This window comes from Stomoxys calcitrans, chromosome 3 (genome assembly GCF_963082655.1).
Source record: "Stomoxys calcitrans chromosome 3, idStoCalc2.1, whole genome shotgun sequence".
NCBI lineage: Eukaryota > Metazoa > Arthropoda > Insecta > Diptera > Muscidae > Stomoxys > Stomoxys calcitrans.
The window spans coordinates 115,011,322-115,031,208 of NC_081554.1; the positions used below are offsets into that span (position 1 = coordinate 115,011,322).

The window sequence follows — 19,887 nt, forward strand, 5'->3', positions numbered from 1 at the left end:
AATGATCTTAATAAAGTAACATTTGTAATATATAATTAATTAACAAATAATTTTGACAATATAAACATTATTTAATTAAGACATTATCAATATTAAGATTATTTAAAGATTTTTCTGTAAAGCTTTTTTAAATGAATTTGCGTTGCAAATAGATTGTATTGACAAGGGTAGTGAGTTCCATAGGCGGATCGCATTTGTTAGATATTGCCATTGTGATATCAAAAGGCGATATCGAGCCATCACCAATAGTATCCTTCTGTTTGTTCTCCCAAACTGCAGCTTTTGGTACAGGTATTCTGCACATTTTTCAAAATGATTTTATGCAATAGTAACAGATTTTTCATATCTAGAAAATCGCCAAATTTCATATTGCATATGCTTTTTTTTTAATGCATGTGTTTTTCGTTGTAGTGATGGATTTTTTTTTATCGATACAACAACAATTGCTTCCATGGTGTACACATGTTATCTGTACATCTTTTGGATTTGTGTTAATGGCTTCGTACGCTTGATGATGGCAACAGCTCTTGCTGTTTCTCATTTACGGAGGTTCTGATTGTACTCACGAAGGTATTTAATCACCTAGTTCGTCTCATAATAAAGGTCTATGAAGTTCCTTTTCGTGGCATTTGTTGCAATATCCTTTGGTCTTCTTTCCTCTATCCAGCATAAAAGTTGGACTTAAAAATATCATCAATTTCATTCTGCATTGTTCCAATTCTAATGTTTAAGTCGCCAGTTATAACAGGGTTAGCTAAATCACGTTCCTCATATATGTATGTATCGGGGCGAGGTTAAAATTATTTCTGTGTATATTGAGGGTGATGACGCTAATGTGTCTTATCTTGATGTATGAGTATTTCACTCAAAGATTGCAAAGGCCTTTTTTATCCCAATTAAACATCCTCCAATATTCCAAGGTTTCTCTTTTACAAATAATTTTAGAGAGCAAGTGCTTATAATAAAAAGACACATTTCTAATTTTCTCTTAAGTTTGTCTGCCTGTTAAGGCGAAGATAATTTTCTTTTCTCTTTCGAGACGAGCTCAATGGAAAAGAAAAGCCAGAAGATACAACAACACTAACCATAGTGTGACGCGTTTCGTCCTCTTGGTTAAGGAAGGCGTGAAGACCGAATGTTGGTTGGTTGTACTTATGTCGAATTCAACCAAGCTCCACACCCTGTCTGCTGGCAGTTCTTTTTTAATGCCTGTGTTTTTGTGTGTTGTAATGGCAGCATTTATTTCTACTCAACTACATTACTCCCATGGTATACACATGTTTCTGTGCAATTTTACTTTGGGAACTTCGAATAACCGTACCAAAGGCCGGTTATTGGGAGCTTAATCGGTCATTAACCTGATATAGCTCTCATATGAACTGATCTCCCGATTTGGCAACTTAACCCCTAATCCGAATTGACTGAAAGTTTGCACGGAATGTGATGTTATGACTTCCAACTAGTGCTGCTGCTTTTGGTAGTTTCCTTCCAATATTGGCAGGTTTTTATCCTCTTGGTAGGTTGGTAAGCTGACCTCAATTTTTGATGGGTTTTTCCAACATATTGATACCAAGTTAATTACTGAAAAAATCGCAGGGGATTACTCAAAATTAATTTACTTCTTGTCGCTTCGGCGTTTTCGTTAAGAGTTCAGAACAAAACCATGGATGTCGAGGGACCAAATACTGTTACAAGTGGTCTCACTGCTTTAACATTGGGTAAAAGTTGGTAAGTTAAATATAATATAGACTGTAACTGGTACGGGTGTTAAGGGATCTCTTTAAAATTTCGTAAATTCGGTAAATTAATCGGACAAAAGGCCAGGCCTGAGGGGTGAATGCAACTCACTGTGACGGCGCAATTTGGTAGCAAAGCGCATTTCTGCGCTCAAACATTTAAGTCGGGTATGAGGGGTGCTATATCAAGATATATCATCATTGAACGTAAGGCTATGGAGTGATTTTAGCAAACAGCAGGACGGACATAATTAGAACGAAACGACAGTATTAAATCATTTTTAACGTTGAAAATGTATAAATTGATGTGTTTCAAATGGAATGGTAAAATGGCCTTGTCTCCGGTGGCGGGTATAAAAACATATACCGCATTTTTGGCTTATAGAACATTTGGTTTTGGTTGAGTTTGGTTGGATTTTTCTTGAATTTTGGTAGGCAATAATTTTCTTGTGTGGCAACACTGCTTCCAACATCCATGACAAGTATTTTCTAAATCTGTCTGTAAGCTGATTTAGCTTCCAAATCCCGATTAGTCTTCTACGGCTCCTAGAAGTTTCAATTTTTGCCCATCCCAGCGTTACTAATAATAAACTAAAAAATCAAAAATAAATCCCACAATCATAAAAAGAATGAAAAGAAGTTATTGATTTCATGGGAATTTTGTAATTACTTCAAGATTAAACATTTTTTGCCACTCCTATGGGTGACCACCATAAATAAACTATTACGAATGCTGACTGAGTAGGGATTTATAATACTGCAAAGGGGTAAGGATCCGAACCAGCTATGCAGAAGGGCCGAAAGTGTCTTGCAGATGGCATACGATACGGGCTAAACCTAAAGGTCTAAATGTTTACTCTTAGAAGACTGAAATCTGCCTGTTCACGAGGAAGACGAATGTGGGCCAATTTGACGCACGGCGTTTCCTCAATAGTATGACTTTATTGCAAATTGCTGTGGCAAGTGGGGAGAATGTAAAAGAGCTGTCAAATGTGACGCCAAATATTTTGGGACACTTGATGGTCGGAATCATTTTTCCATCAACCTTCACATTCAGCTCATTATTCACCTCACGCGTATTTGTAGTGAGTTCGTTGAGGTAGACGTTCAACCCATCGCAGATGTCGTCAATGGGTGGGGGCCTGATGCCGTGATCGAACAATCATCCGCATATGATACGATTTCTGCTGTCTGGAGGTAAGGTAGAGGTTAAACACTGCCTGTTTCACCCTAAGGTGTTTCGACTTCTTATCCCTAAATTCCACAAAGGCTGGTCACCACACAGATTATAAGCGACTTAGAGTTTCAGACCTGGCTGGAGAGACGTATTGGCGATGTCATCAAATAGTTTCGCATGAATGATCGTGTCGAACGCTTTTGATAGGTCCAGTGTCACGAGGACTGTCCTATCACATGGCTGGGCTGCTTGAAGCCACGCCAGTGTGTGCGGTGATGATATGCAAAGTAGTTGTTGTGCTATGCAGTCTTCGAAGCCCATGCTTATGCTTAGTATTTGCTTAAGCGTCTTGGCTTCTGGTGGGACAAGGGAGATCGGTCTGTACGACTCCCCTTGCTCGGGTCCTTTCCAGGCTTCAGAAGCGAGATAAATCTGCCCATCTTCTAGACATCGGGTACTCTAAGAATGGCCAAAAACAAGTTGAGGACAGTTGTAAGGTACTCGGCTCCAGGTAGATGCAGATACTTCAGCATCAGTGTAGAAATTCCGTCGGGGCGTCATGGATGACATTCGTAACTTCGTCCAAGGTTAATTGTGAAGGCTGTGCAAAGGCACGAAGACCACGGTTGCTACGAATGGCTCTGCTTCTAGTCCTGTCACTCTCGGTATGCTCAATTAATTGAGGGTGGAACAACCTGATACTTCTCTTGGGATCAGTCACAGTTACGTCACCAAGAGTGACTGAGGTCCTGTCATCCTTTCTACCGGGGTTCGAGAGTGACTTAACAGTACTTCGAGAGTGACTTAACAGACCATAGATTCCCTACACCGGTATCTAAGTTATATTGCTCCAAGTGTTTCAGCCACAAATTCCGCTTATGCTCGTTGTCTACTATGTTTATTTTCGGATCCAGTTCGCTGATTCTGGGGTTAGTGGGGTTCATGCAACGAATCCCATCACGCTCGTATGCGAGGACCACTGCCTGCGACGGGTGCGGCAGCTGCGTTAGTGAAGTCTCGGAATTTCCTCTCGACAACTAGCTCATTTGAGGTGGGTGTCAGTTCATTGAAGCGGCGATTGGTGTCCTCTCTGAAGCTGACCCAACCGGCGTTCTTCTGATTGATAAACGTCCGGCGCCCAGAGGTTATGAAGTTGGGTGGTCAGTTTATGGTGAGTATTATGGGGAGGTGGTTTGATCCCAAAGAAATGAGGCTAGCCGGGATACGTCACTCAGGAGAGGATACAATGGAAATGTTTGGCGAGCTACTGCACCTCCTCGGTATCCTAGTTGGGGCATTCTCATTTACCGCGCATAACGTGGAGCCTTCAATCTGCTCGTTTCAAATGTCATGAAATGTGATGCGCATAAAAGTCTCCTAGAATTATGACCGGACAGCAGGCTACTAATGTCGGGTCTTGGCCATTTATTGGGACACAATAACCAACCAATACACGTTGTATAGCTCTATCTCGGCAGTACCGGACCTGACTGCTATCCCTATACATTTAATGTAGGTGTCACTAGCGCCAGGCGCAGGCAAAATTAGTCTATACTGCACGGAATGGTGTATCACGAAAGCTAATTCTTCACCTCCATTCCTCAAGCGATCCTTACGTAGCACATTGTATCCGTGATAACTGTGGTGTTGGCCAGCTCGGTCTCCTGGATCGTTGCAACCAACATGTTCTTCTTCTCGTCAATTTTGCCTCTCAGACCATTGCAATACAATTGCAAGGATGATACACTTCCCGGCACAGTTCTGGCAATATTCGTGCTGGGATGCTGCTGTTAAGCATATTACCGCCCGGAAGAGGTCGGAAGGTCACATAGACGACGAGGACACCGAAGGCGATGACCCACTGCTGTCTATGTTCGCACAGCACCTTGCAACATATTCAGTGTGACTATAATCGAAAATGCACGCACTCCATGCACCGGTTACACCTCTCCGACACCGACCGATGATGGAGGCGGTTCTGGCAAACCGAACAGAACCAGGGCGCGGGTTCTTTTCAATAGCGGCACCGACCAGAAGCATGCGGAATAGGCACAGTTTCAACCCCTGTGGTGTTCATAGCCATTCTGTGCCGTCCATCATTTGCGATATACCGCAATTGATGTGGTGTTATGCTCATCACCTTGATAAGAATGGCGATCGCATGAATTCGTACAATTTATTTTTCATGCTTCTTGTACTACCGCTTTTAACTTCGGTTCTGTCCATGTCGGTTTCTCTATGCGAATGTATGGGGAGAATAATAAGAGAATAATGTTGCGGTGTTGCTATCTAAACGCTCATTTAGTTACCCAAACATCTTTTTGATTGTTCTAATATTTGATTTTCTTTCTGAATACTAATTTTTCAAACTTTTTTGTGTTAAAAATAAAATTATAGTGTTTTCTTCAAAAACTTAATAAACGCCGAAACAAGAAAACAAATGAGCATAACTGTTTGTGGTGTTAGTTTGAATTGGTGTATGCTAGAAAGCGACATCTACGGATCAGTGTCCGAACCAACCCTCCAAACATTTGGAAGTGACTTTCTCACTCCCTCCCAGAATTGTCACTTTTTAGATCCTTCTGTATGATAGTTTGTAGAGATTTCATGATTTTAAATAACAAAATACATTACTATCGGACTTCTATCATTCATGTTTCGCTAATTAGTTTCTCATAATCACCTGTTAATTTAAAAATAGATTTTTTGTTGTTGTTTTGGGCGCTAACTCAAAAAACACCACACAAGAGAATGTATGTTAACTTTGCCTTCTGCAATGAAGAAACGCGTGTAGCACAGAAGGATAGCATACGCCTCGCAATCGTAAGGCTAGCTGTTCAAATCCCAGTCAGGGAGAATCATTGTAAATAAAATCTTCGACTATTAGTCTCGATTTGAAAAAGAAATAAATTGGAAAGAGAAATAAAAATAAGCTACACTCTAACAGATGAAAAAAAAAACATTAGGGAGAAAAAAAATATTTACTTTTATTAATGATAATTGATAATTGAATTTTAAACTTGTTTTAGTCCCTATTTAGTTGCTCATGGGTATATATCGCCAAGTGGCACGTTTTCTCCCGTACCGAGACACTAATTAGAGTAAAAAACCAATAAGAAAAGGCAAAAGTCGGACGGAGCCGATTATATAATACCCTACACCGCCGAGTATACGTAAAACTTTTAATATATAGCACTTATATCCAAATTTAGTCAGACTTTAATATTGCATATGGAATAGAATCTTCTACGATTTTCTTACGATGGTACGAAAATTGTGGCTTCTACAGCCTTAAAAGTCGAAACTCATAAATGATATATATTTGAATTTTATCTAAATCTGATTCGATTTCAATGCAATTTTGCACACGTATTGGGATGTCAATTAAAACATCTCATGAAAAATTTTGTGGTGATCGGACCAAAATTGTAGCTACTATTAAAAGTCGAAACGATTAAAAGATATACATGGGAATTTAACCTAAATCTGGTTCGATTTGGATGACATTTTTTGCATGTAGTGGGACGTCAAATAGAACACCTCTTGCAAAATGTTGCAAGGATGTGACCAAAATTGTGGCTATCACAGCTTAAAAGGGCATATCGGATGAAAGTTGTATATGGGATGAACTTTTGCACACATACTAGGACGTCAAAAAAAGCACTTCGTGCCAAATTTGGTAAAGATCGGACCAAAATTGTGCCTTCTACAGCGTTAATAGGTCAAATCGGATGAATGTTATATATGGGAGCTATATCTAAATCTGAACCGATTCTGATGAAATTTTGCACACATATGGGACGTCACAAAAAGCACTTCGTGTCAAATTTGGAAAAGATCGGACCAAAATTGTGCCTTCTACAGCCTTAATAGGTCAAATCGGATGAAAGTTATATATGGGAGCTATATCTAAATCTGAACCGATTCTGATGAAATTATGAACACGTATTTAGACGTCACATGAAACATGTCATGCTAAATTTGGTAAAGATCGGACCAAAATTGTGGCTCCTACAGCTTTAAAAGGGCACATCGGATGAAAGATATATTGTATATGGGAGCTATATCTAAACCTGGATTGATTTTCAATTCAAATTCAAAATCAATAGCGGTCGTCCTTGGACCAAAAAGAGACTTATGCAAAATTTTGTGAAAATCGGACAACATGGACAGACAGACAGACAAGCGGTCAGACAGACATAGCTAAATCGAATCAGGAAGTGATTCTAAGCCGATCCGCATACTTGTCGATAGGCCTAGCTCTTCTCCTTCTTAGCGTTGCAAACAAATGCACAAATCTATAATACCCTGTTGTTGTTGTTGTAGTAGCAGTGTGTGGTACACTGAGGCGGCAGCCCTTGCCGATGAAGGAATTCATCGGGTCAATCCGGTACGTACAACCGGCTGCCATGGGATTGATAATACCCTGTACCACAGTGGTGGTGTAGGGTATAATGATATCGCCAGGGATTGTTTGCAACTTCCTTGAGTGCAGATTTAGTGACTTGCACGATAGAAAGTAAAAGCATTTTTGTTTTTGTACCAACCGGTTGCGTTGATTTGCGTTAATTAATTGAGGCAATTCGAAACACAAATATTTAGTCCCACGTTGTTGTCGTTGTTATTGTCGTAGCTAGATTTTCATGTGGAGGTGGTCCACATGGTGGTCGTTCCGGTCCAAAAGACCAATCGCCGCGGGAACAAGGTGACCATTGGTTATTTAAAGGCGCCAATAACTCGCCTTGTCATACTTTTTTTATTTAATAGTGCAGGTTTATCAAACAGTCATGTATCCTTCTTAGGAAACAATATTGGGTTGCCTAAAAAGTAATTGCGGTTTTTTTAAAAGAAAGTAAATGCATTTTTAATAAAACTTAGAATGAACTTTAATCATATATATAATTGCCATTTTGTTCGATAACCTTTTGCCATCTTCCTGGAAAATTTAGTATTCCACGCTCATAGAACTTCTGGCCTTTATCTGCAAAAAACTGAACCAAGTGCGATTTCATAGCCTCATCATTGCCGAAAGTTTTACCATTTAAGGAGTTCTGCAAAGATCGAAATAAATGGTAGTCTGATGGTGCAAGGTCAGGGCTATATGGATGGTGCAAGGTCAGGGCTATATGCATCAAAAGTTCCCAGCCAAGCTCACTCAGTTTTTGGCGAGTGACCAAAGATGTGTGCGGTCTAGCGTTGTCCTGGTGGAATATGACACCTTTACGATTGACCAATTCTGGTCGCTTCTCCTTGATGGCTGTATTCAATTTGTCCAATTGCTGACAGTAAACATCCGAATTAATCGTTTGGTTCCTTGGAAGCAGCTCAAAATGGATATCAGCCTTTGAAGTGGTTTGAGCTGGTTCACCATGCTTGGACCATGATCGGTTTCGACTAACGTTGTTGTAAACAATCCATTTTTCATCTCCAGTTATGATTCGTTTTAAAAACGGATCGAATTCATTGCGTTTAAGGTGCATATTACAAGCGTTGATTCGGTTTGTTAGTTGAATTTCTTTCAATACATGTGGTACCCATATTAAAATTGACGCCAAACAAACAAATGTAAACAAAATTTCGCGCACATTTTTTATGAAAGCAAGCTAAAAGTAACAGCTGATAACTGACAGAAGAAAGAATGCAATTACAGAGTCACAAGCCGTTGAAAAAATTTGTCAACGCCGACTATATTACTACTATATTACCGATACCCAATAAAACTATTTTTAAAGGAATAAACATTTTCGAATACCATTATAGAAAATAAACTTTAGAATTTTGCGAAATAGTTAAAATAAACTTTAGAATAGGTTAGAAGATAATATTGTTTAAAAGAAGAAAAATGAAAGCAGTTAATTTTGAAGAAAAATGGAACTTTTGTTTTAATTGACGCATTGCTGATGTTTTGGATATTGTGCGGAAGAGTATTCCAAAGACGTACTCGATGGTACTCGTATAAAACTGCAATTCAGATACTAAGCTCCTTCTTCTAAAAGGGGCAAGATTCCTATCCCGATCTAGAAGGGATAGGAAACTCGCCCCTTAAATATTTATTTGTCATAGAGGTATTTTGGTGTTTGCTTCCAAATGATTTTATGTAAGAATAGTAGAGCTCTGGTTCTAGGTTGATTTTCGTTGGCATAGTGAATTGCAGTTTGAAAAAGTTCACACCCATAGATCAGACCAGGAATTAGATATGTCTTTGCTAACAGAATTCGAATTTGCATATGTCTGACCGGCAACAGCATTTACATGATTTGGCCAAGTTAAAGAACTGTTAAAAACCACACCTAAGTTCTAAGCACTAGACACAATATCAATTTTCTGTTGTCTCAAAGTGATATCCAGGTCTCGCAATCTAAATCTTTTATTTTTGTGAATAACAATCACTTTCGATTTGTGGGAGTTCAGAAATAAACCATTTGATGTAGCCCACGCATAGACACAGGGCAGGTCCTCGTTGAGTTTTTCACCGCATTCGGTAATATTATGAACAGAGCCGCTAAGGAATAGCTAAACGTCATCAGCATACATAAGGATTTGGCTGTGGACCAGGTGGGTACGAAGATCGTTTGCGTAGAGCGCACCAATTATTGAGCCTTGTGGAACTCCCTTGGGCACTGAAATTGGCTTTCATATTGAACCCCCTACGTACACTGACTGTTGACGATTACTATGAACCAATTTGATATGCTCAACAGAGTCGAAAGCCTTTGAATGAACTAGTAGGACGAGAAAAGTAACATTGCCATCATCAATTTCACTTCAAATTGATACCGAAACTTTAACTCATGCATTAGCGCAACTATGATGGACACGAAATCCGGATTGTCCATCGGGCAACAAAGATACATGATGGAGATATTTGTTTATGCAAAATATTCTCGAAAACTTTCAAGAGGTAACATAATATAGAAATCGGACAAAAATCACTATTCGATTTAGGGATTGGGATTATCTATGATCTTTTCCAAATAGTCGGATATGCACTGGAGATTATTCTACCAACAAACAGATTGGACTTCAATGTTCCAGCCTGTGTGGTTCTCAAAGCTATCCCGCGCCGCGACATTCGTAATGTATATGTGGTTAGTTCCACAGTTAAATTGGTTTACACAATTTATCAATTTTTGCTGGTTCAGTGATACAAACATGCCAACGCAATAAAAAAAAACCAGTAAGGAAGGGTAAAAGTCGGGCGGTGCCGACTGTATAATACCCTACAGCTACCCTATAAGTACAATGTGGGAGCTATATCAAATTCTGAACAATTTTTGATGGACCTCGGCGAGCAAAAATATGTTCAAACTGTAATAACTACGGTTGACAAATGACAACATTATTGCAAATTACCCAAAATCTGACGAACATATATATGGGAGCTATAACTAATACTGAAACGATTTCCATGAAATTGGCCAGTAATGTCGAGAGTCATTAGAAAAGCCTTCCTGCAAAATTTCGAGAGAATCGGTTTACAAATGGCCATATTATTGCAGTATTACCGCAAATCGGACGAACATATATATCGCAGCAATATCCAAATCTGAACCGATTTTTTCCAATTTCAATAGCCTTCGTCTCTAGGCTGAAAAACACGCCTATACCAAATATCGAGAAAATCGGTTAATAAATGACCATTTTATTGCAGTATTACCGCAAATCGGGCGAACATATATATGGGAGCTATATCCAAATCTGAACCGATTTTTTTCCAATTTTAATAGGCTTCGTCTGTAGGCTGAAAGACATGCCCATACCAAATTTGAAGACGATCGAATGAAAATTGCGACCTGTAGTTTGTACACAAATTAATATGGACAGACGGACAGACAAACAGACAGATGGACATAGCTAAATCGAATCAGAAAGTGGTTCTGAGTCGATCGGTATACTTATCAATGGGTCTATCTCTCTTCCTTTTGGGTGTTACAAACTAATTCACTAAGTTATAATACCCTGTACCACAGTAGTGGTGTAGGGTATAAAAAGTAATGGACTCACCTCACATGCCATGGTAGCCGGTTGTACGTACGGGATTGACCCGATGGAGTTCTTTATCGGCAAGGGCTGCCGCCTCAGTGTATAACACACTGCTACAACAACAACAAATATTTAACGGTACACCACAAATTGCGATGCACCGCTGCGATTTTTTTCATTTGATTTCAACAAATGTCGATAAGGTATATGAACCCTGCAAACATTTTCTATCGTACGAGTCACTAAATCTGCACTCAAGGAAGTGGAAAACCATCGAAATCATTTTTTAGTCTTATTAGTTTCTCGGCACGGGAGAAAACGTGCCACTTGGGGATATATATATATATATATATATATAGACCAAAAAGGGACTACAAAAAGTTTAAAATTCGATCAAGTTTTTTCGGCTGTTAATGCGAATATCGTTTGTATTTATTTCTCTTTTCTTGTCGATCGAAGATTTTTCTGCAATGATTCAAACCGACTGGGTTTTGAACAGCCAACCTCCCGATTGCGAGGCGTATGCTCTCTCTCTCTCTGTGCTACAGAAGGTTAAGTGAACAATGTAATTTGTTGTTTTAAATCTCTCTCTCTCTGAAATCTCTGCAAACTATCTTTAAAAAGCACCTAACAAGTGTACATTCAGAGAGGGAGTGGGAAACTAACCCCCAACTGTTTGGAGGGTACTCGTACATATGAGTCCATGGAATCCAAGATTCGGCCCATCCGCACTTATTTATTTGCTTTATTTAAGCCAAAATAATTTTTTACTGGAAAATTGTTTAATTCATGAAATTATTACCGAACTGTGAATACTTCTAGCAAAGTATTGCGATTTTTTTGTTTGTGATTAACATCTTGGTCTATTTGGTTTAATTTTAGCATCTTGAGAGTGGTAACTCCCCACAAGCTGACAATATACCCTTCTCTAAAGAATATATTGGATGTGAACCACATCTGGCTATTTTTGCAACAGCAAATTATATCTGTAACATTCCAAAGGACGTCCAGAAAAAATTCTCAGCGCGCGAATTTATTTCTGGTACATTTGAGAAATTAAAATCTGCGATTGGACCAACAAGCAGTGTGACTGGCTGCATTGGTAGTAATAGCTCATCACCAAAGTGGAATAAAGCAACAAAAGGAAAGGGAAAGGAATCGACATCGCAGTTCTACGATAATTTAAGGGATGCCATACTTTTAAGCAAAAACGAAATGGATACCAAAAGCGAATCGTCAATTGTGGCGCAGGCAGCTGGTGGCGAAGATGGCAAACAGGTGGAAAATTATGAAAGAAGCTTAGAGCGGAAAAGTACAAACACTGTTCAAACACAAACACAGCCTCAATCAGGCATACTGAAAAATAAAAACAGCAAGGACCAAATTAAACCATCGCATGTGCTGGCGTTCGGAGGTCCCGACATTGTGGTGATTGATAATAAAGACATAGATGAGTCCGTGCGAAACGAAGGTGAAGTAATAGTATTGCAAAAAACACAAGATGTTGATCTCGTTGAGTTGTTAGGTAGTGATTGGCCAAAAACGGCAGGCGATGCCGCTGCGATGCTAAATCAACAAAAATATCAAAATTCTACTCTAACACGTCAATCGTCAACTGGAGGTAGTGGTTGCAATGACAGTAGCAATACCGGCACATATAAACGCAGTCGTAATAAATCATCAAATCCATTATCACATATAGGTGCTGCAAGTAGCAGTAATGCGAAGAAAATGAATGACTATGTGAGTGGACCAAACAAAAGTGGTGATATGAAAATTCAGAGTAAGTACTATTTTTTTTTACTCAATTTGGCAAGTTAGGGTAGCAGCTAGCAAAGGTGCTAAGGAAACCATTTTAAATGCGGCAAGATAAAATGCATACCAAATAAAACAAGAATATTTACCTTATTTCTCCCAAAAGGTGAGTGAGTCGAGCTCACCATGGCCATGCGAATGAATATCACCAGAAATGGCCAGACAACAGATGCATTTGATCACAGACAACACGCCTTCGACATACGTTTCTAGCGTGGCTAATGCTACCATCAGTTGCGTAGTGTTGCTCTCTAGCCCCCCGTCTGTCGGGCCTAAAGTTCATGCAGCGTCAAACTCAATTCCAAATAGAAATGAAATATTGTATTTTATAGTTTGACTACCACAAGCTAATTCCTGCAGTCGTTGGGTCAATATCTCTCATGGGAGAAATAACGTAAATATTATTATTGACCAGCTAAAACAGGCAACTATAAGGGCCAAAACAGAATGAGCGCCTTGCGTTGCGTTGCATTGAAAAATGCAACTCTGCAAACAAATACTACTAAAGATGAAGAACTTTTAACGTTGACGACCGAAATCGAGCGTCATTCTGTGCTCTTAGGCGTTAAACTGTTTGACTTTTGCGTTATGCTTTTGCAGTTGCATTTCTTAACGCAACGCTCCTCAGTGCGTTCATTCTGTTTTGGCCTTAATAAATATTGTAGAAAGGAAGCACAAGAGCCCGATGTGTAGGAGCCACCAACAAAAAAAGTTGTTAGTGCATATCCACTTGCAAAAAAGAAAAACGAGAACAAACACCTAACTGGCTGAAATGCATTACATTGATGATGTTTGTGAACCAAATAATAAAAAAAGGCCATTTCAACAATGAAATCCCTCAAAGAAGAATAGAAGCGGTTTGACACGTCAAGAGATATTGATCCAACGGCTGCAGGAATTAGAATGTGGTAGCAAAACTTCAAAATCAAATACAGCGGTCAAAAAAAGTATTCATCATTAGCAAAATTGATAATAAATTCACTTATTTTGGGTATTTGAAGAAAATTTAAAGTAAACAAATAATGCAGTTTTATGCAATAGTTTATTTTTCGTAATATGTTTTAAAATAAATTCAAAAAAAAAATATTAATTAGCGCAAAAAATGCAATTTTATATAATAACACCAAAAACAGAACAAAAAAAGTATTCATCATTGATGTGCTATCATCAAAGTCAAATTCAAATATTATTTGGGAATCCCCCTTTTCTGTTTTATTTAGTAAAGGAGGCTTTGCCCTTGACAGCAAATATTTAATTTCATTGAAAATATAGTTTTTGTCAAAATGGGTCGTAAGCAAAACGAGGTTTCTGATGAGGTAAAAGTTTTGATAATAAAACACCACAGGAATGGTTTAACTCAAAAAACTATCAGTGAAATATTAAATAGACCACGATCTACTATACAATCCATCATCAGAAAGTGGACAGAAACGAAAACTGTTGACAATAAACCAAGATCTGGTCGACCAAAAGCACTTTCAGTTGGAGATGTGCGTTGGCTAGTGCGGCAAGTTCAGAAAACTCCGAAGACAAATGCGACCATTCTTCGTAAAAACACTATGGAATATTTAGGGAAGGAAGTTACTACACAAAAAATTCGAAATACACTCAAAAGGCATAGTTACAGAGGAAGAACTGCACGTAAGAAGCCCTTTATAAATAAAATAAACCGAGTGAAAAGGCTAAACTTCGCAAAAATGTATGTAAAACAGCCCGAATCATTTTGGAAAACAGTCATTTTTGCAGACGAGAGCAAGTTTAATCTTTTTGGGTGCGATGGAAAGGTCATAGTGTACAGAAAACCAAATACAGAGCTTGAAGAACGAAACACAGTTGCTACTGTAAAACATGGTGGAGGTGGTTTAATGGTTTGGGGGTGTATGGCGGCTTCAGGAGCGGGAAATCTTGAAATTATTAATGGAGTAATGGATCATAAGTATTACATTGACATTTTAAAGAGGAATTTAAAAGATAGTGCTGTAAAACTTGGGCTTGGTAATAACTTTCAATATTATCAAGATAATGACCCCAAACATTCTGCTTTAAATACCAAGATGTGGATGCTGTATAACTGCCCCAAAGTCATTAAAACTCCTCCTCAAAGTCCCAACTTGAACCCAATTGAACATCTTTGGGAACATCTCGAACGCAAATTGAGAACGCGCAATTTTTCGAGCAAGAGTCAAATGCAACAGGTGATAATGGAGGAATGGACTAATATAGACCAAAATATAACCGCTAAATTAGTCCAATCGATGTCAAACCGTTTAAAAGAAGTTATAAGACGCGGTGGTCGAATAACAAAGTATTAATTTTTTTAAATTATGTTATTTATTTTTTTGGTTTTTTGCAATGATGAATACTTTTTTTGTTTAATTTTTTTGTGTTCAGCTGTAAAATGGCCCTTTTTGTTCCAATAAATACTATTTTTTTCTTTAAAAACAATGAAATTGTGTACATATATATCACACAAGCACTACTGCATCATTAGTTTAATATGTTTTTTTTCCAATTGTCTTTTGTAGACTTATTAAAAAAAAAAACATTGAATGATGAATACTTTTTTTGACCGCTGTATGTTATTTTGATTTGGATTTAAGTTTGACGCTGTAAATTATCAAGCTATGAACTGTTGCTCCGACAGACGGGAGGGTTGAGATCAACGCTACGGAACTGATGACAGCATTAGCCCCACTAGAAACGTATGCCGAACATATATCACATATATATATATCACACAAGCACTACTGCATCATTAGTTTAATATGTTTTTTTTTCAATTGTCTTTTGTAGACTTATTAAAAAAAAAAACATTGAATGATGAATACTTTTTTTGACCGCTGTATGTTATTTTGATTTGGATTTAAGTTTGACGCTGTAAATTATCAAGCTATGAACTGTTGCTCCGACAGACGGGAGGGTTGAGATCAACGCTACGGAACTGATGACAGCATTAGCCCCACTAGAAACGTATGCCGAAGTCGTGTTATCTGGATTGACGTATTTTTTTGAAATTTGTCGTCGCTACTATATGCAGGAATTGGCCCATCGGCGGTGACATGTGGTTAAAGATAGAGATGAATTTTGTACGGCTTGCCAACACACTATTTTCAGGCCGATCCTAATCTTTCAAAACCTTCAAAATGTGCTTGTCTTTGCGAATATCTTAGTTTTATTGTGACAGTTTTGGCGAAGCATCTTCAGTATTTTGATGACATTTTTTCTTTTGCGCTCATTTTAATTTCAACTCGTTTTCTGATTTCAAAGGGTTATTGTTTGTGTCGGTCAATTGGTTTTAAATGACTTTTATTTTCTAAAATTTTACGCAAATATAGTGCAATCCGCCATCTCGCCATCAAGATGTTATTTCAAAATTGGCATTGTTCTCAGCACAACGAAAGAAACTTGCCCTCGTTTGCGTACGTGTGCCAGTTAAATGAGAGAAAGAGAAACTCAAACAAAGGGAAGGTGCAAAAAAATGGGGTAGTTTGCTGAGAATGTAAACACAGAACTGACGTTTTAAAACCGTCAAACTGGTCGGCTGTTTTCAGCTGTTCACGTGAGACCATCTTCACCAATTCACCTTGTTGTCCCCCGAACTTTATGAAAATCGATCGAAAATCCAATTTTAAAGGAAAAGATGTCCGCAAAAAATTGCATCCAATTATTGCCGTATATGGGTATAATTTGCTCATGTTATTATTATTGGAGATAAAATAAGAAAAGGTGGTAGATCTAGAAATCAGAAATATGAATAGAATTCCACGTTGTTGCAGTTGTAAAAATTTTTCTTTCTTTGCTCACTAATTTTTACTCGGTAGATGAAATAATTAAATAATTGATGTCAAATGACCTACCGACAAGCGTGTCCTCATAGACACTTGGGAAAAGTGTCTATGGGGCCACCCCACCCCCTTAACACCACCCAAATAGGAAGTATTTGCTGACCATTGTTATATGAGGCTCAAATAAGAGGTATTTTAGAGTAGAACACGAATCTGATATATATTTTCAAAGCCAACTCACTGAGTGGCCGCCCCATCCCCCAAAACACCCCCCAAACCGGTCATGTTTGCCGACTATGGAAAAATGGAGCTCAAATGAAGGGTATTTGGGAGTAGACTATGAATGCAATTTCAACATTCGGGACCAACTGTCAAGGGTACGTCCCACCATCATAACAACCCCCAAGTAGGACGTATTTGCTCACCAAGACAATATTGGGTCAAGACTGTGGAGCTCGATATTCATAGTTTTTAGGGTCCATACCCCAAACCGGACATATTTGCTGGCTTTTTCAATAAGGGGTTGAAGTGAATGGTATTTGAGATTAGAAAACGAATTTTATATTCAGTTTTGAGGCCAATGGCAATATGGGGTTCAAATATATGAGAATAGAGTACGTTGCTGGTATATTTTCAGGGCTTAGTGTTTGGGGGACCACCCCAGTCCCCAAAACACCCCTAAATCGGACATATTTACCGACCATGTCAATGTGGGGCTTAAATGAAAGGTATGGGGGGGGGGGGGGGGAGAGGCAAGAATTGATACCCACTTTCGGGACCAATTTGTGGGGGTTACCCCTTTCTCAAAATACCCCACAAACAGCTATTTTTTACTGACCATCGCAAATAAAGGTATTTGGGAGTAGAATACGAAACACCTTCCAAAGGGTAAACATTTTGCCATGCCAATATGTGTCTCAAATGAAAGGTATTTGAGATTAGAAAACGATTAGATAAAGGCAATTATACTGTTAAACGGTTTGTCAAGCGATATGCTATTTTCGTAGTATGGTATTTCCCTAAAAGCTCTTTGATTGTCAAAAATAATTATTCCAAGGAAAATTTTATTCCATATAAAGTAAAAGCAGGCGCAATGGGCCCGGTCCAGTTTGTAATATATAATATTATTTTTATCATATTTATAATCAATACAAAAAAGGGATAGGTAAAAGGAACAGTGACTTGTACAATGGATAGCTAAGCGTTAATGGTATATCTCATAAACATGGTGGTATAAAAAGCTTTTAAAAAATAGCCATGTTAATAACATAGAAAACACATGGCATCGCTTATTATTAGCGTTGTATTAAAAAATGCAACTCTGCAAACAAATCCCAAAAAATCTTCTTCAATTTGAGGTTCCTTCTGTGATGGATCTCCTGTAACAAAAGTAGGTTGTTATACCCACGAACTTCGACCCTCTCTCCTACGCCTAATTTTTGAAATTTTTGGGTTGGCCACTTTAGATTTCTGCAACTTTTCTGGGTGAATTAAGTTTGTAGGACTTTTGCCATTTGAAAGCGCAGTTGCCCCATATCTTGAAACTATTTAGATATGTCTTTCCGCAAGTCCATCAGTAGCCGGATGCCCCGGCGAAAATTCTGGATAATACCGTTGTTCTCGCAAAAAGTTTAAATAGTCTGGTTCTTTGACGTTCTTGTGCCGATCACATTAACTCCCTGTGCATTATCATTGAACAGTCTGCAGAACTTAATAAACACCTATACCTTTCATTCATGGACTTCGAGCGTGCTTTTGACCTTTGGTATCCTACCAAAGTAGGCCTGAGGATAAACATAGCAAAGACCAAATTGATGAGGATAGGAACATTAAATCTGACATCGCTCAATATAAACGACCATATCATTGAAGACGTTGACAGCTTCTCCTATCTTGGCAGCAAAATGACAAAGAACGGAGGATCAGAGGCAGACATACACATACGTATCAACAAGGCTAGAGGCGCCTTTCTTACACTCAACAAAGTTTGGAGATGCAGTGACATCTCACAAAATACAAAAGTCAGGATCTTCAACAGTAGTGTGAAATCTATTTTATTATATGGTTGTACAACTTGGAGCTTGACACAAGCAAGTTTTCACAAATCGCTGCCTACGACAAATACTATGACTTTTCTGGCCAAACCATATTTCAAATGAAGAATTACAAATAAGAACAAACACTGTCGATGTAGAAATCCGGAAGAGAAAATGGACTTGGTTGGTTCATATCCTACGGCGACCGCGCGATGATATAGCGAGAAATGTCCTAGACTGGAACCCGCAAGGACAGCGAGGAAGGAGACGCCCGAAAAACACATGGATCCACTGTACGAAAAGAGAGTTGGAATCAACCCATATATCGCGAAAACAATAAAGCTCGATGGAGAGAGCTTGTTGATGCCCTATGTTCACACTGAATATTTGACTAGTGGTCATATTGTCGGAGTCAATCTCCTTACACAAAACAAAGTAGCAGGATTCACAATATGACTTCCCTTAGGTTAGGTTTAAGTGGCAGTCTGCCATCAGACACGCACACAGCAGATGTTCTATAGTTCCGTTTTCCTCGACATCCTCATAGCTTCTGCAAAAGTCGTTATTTGCATAATTCAGTCTGTAAGCATGTTTTTCGACGTCATAACGGACACAATGACTGAGATGTAGCCAGCGACTGTAAAACAAGATTCGTTTGATCTTGTCACGATGAGTTTCCTTTTGCATCCAGGGGCATTTGAGAAAGCGTTGTGAAAACTCTTCCTTAGGAGATTGGACACTTGCGGAGTGGACGATTCTTCCATATATGCTTCACTAGTTGCTGCGGTCAAAGTACGTTTTTGATTTCCGTCCTTTCCCGCTGGCGCACACCTTGAGCTCAATCCCACCGAAAGGCCCACTCACACAGGGCTTCTCGGGTTCTGTCTCGATGTCTTCCTCTTCTTTTTCGATCGTGGCAGGTGGATTTCCAGTCTCCTGCAATCCGCCTGACTTTACGAGATGTGATCAATAGTTTTTCAGACAAGTGTTCAGCACCAACTACTGAGTCTTCTTCTGATTCCCCAACTCTACCGTTTCTATAGACCTTCAGTCTCAACTTGTTGAATCGGTAGGATACAACTCCTTCAGACTTGTTGAGGTCTGCGAGACAGCCGGAGTTTAGTACGAATGATTAATGTCTCCCATCGCCATCAGCCTCATCCAATATACCAATCTTCCAGTCGGTGGTTGAAAGATTGGGATTACAGTCCCTTAGTCTCCCAAGTATGGGCTCAGGATCAGGAGGGAATCCTTGGTATCCAAGCATATGTCATTGGTGGAGAAGGAATTTCTTCCTTTCTGACTTAATCCAGTGCAACGCCTGGTCAGATCCCGCCAATCTTTCTAGGGCGCAA

At 38.9% G+C, this 19,887-nt stretch overlaps 1 protein-coding gene across 4 annotated transcripts in view; it reads left to right on the forward strand.

Moving 5' to 3' along the window:
• Positions 1 to 19,887, forward strand: part of LOC106081148 (ubiquitin carboxyl-terminal hydrolase CYLD) — a 107,851-nt gene that overhangs the window by 5,611 nt on the left and 82,353 nt on the right. For 3 of the 4 annotated variants that reach the window (XM_013242923.2, XM_013242924.2, XM_059364516.1), the window contains exon 3: positions 11,779 to 12,679. In XM_013242923.2, coding sequence (XP_013098377.1) covers positions 11,779 to 12,679 — 901 coding nt within the window. The remainder of the gene's footprint in view (positions 1 to 11,778; positions 12,680 to 19,887) is intronic. The other variant, XM_059364517.1, reaches the window with a different exon arrangement.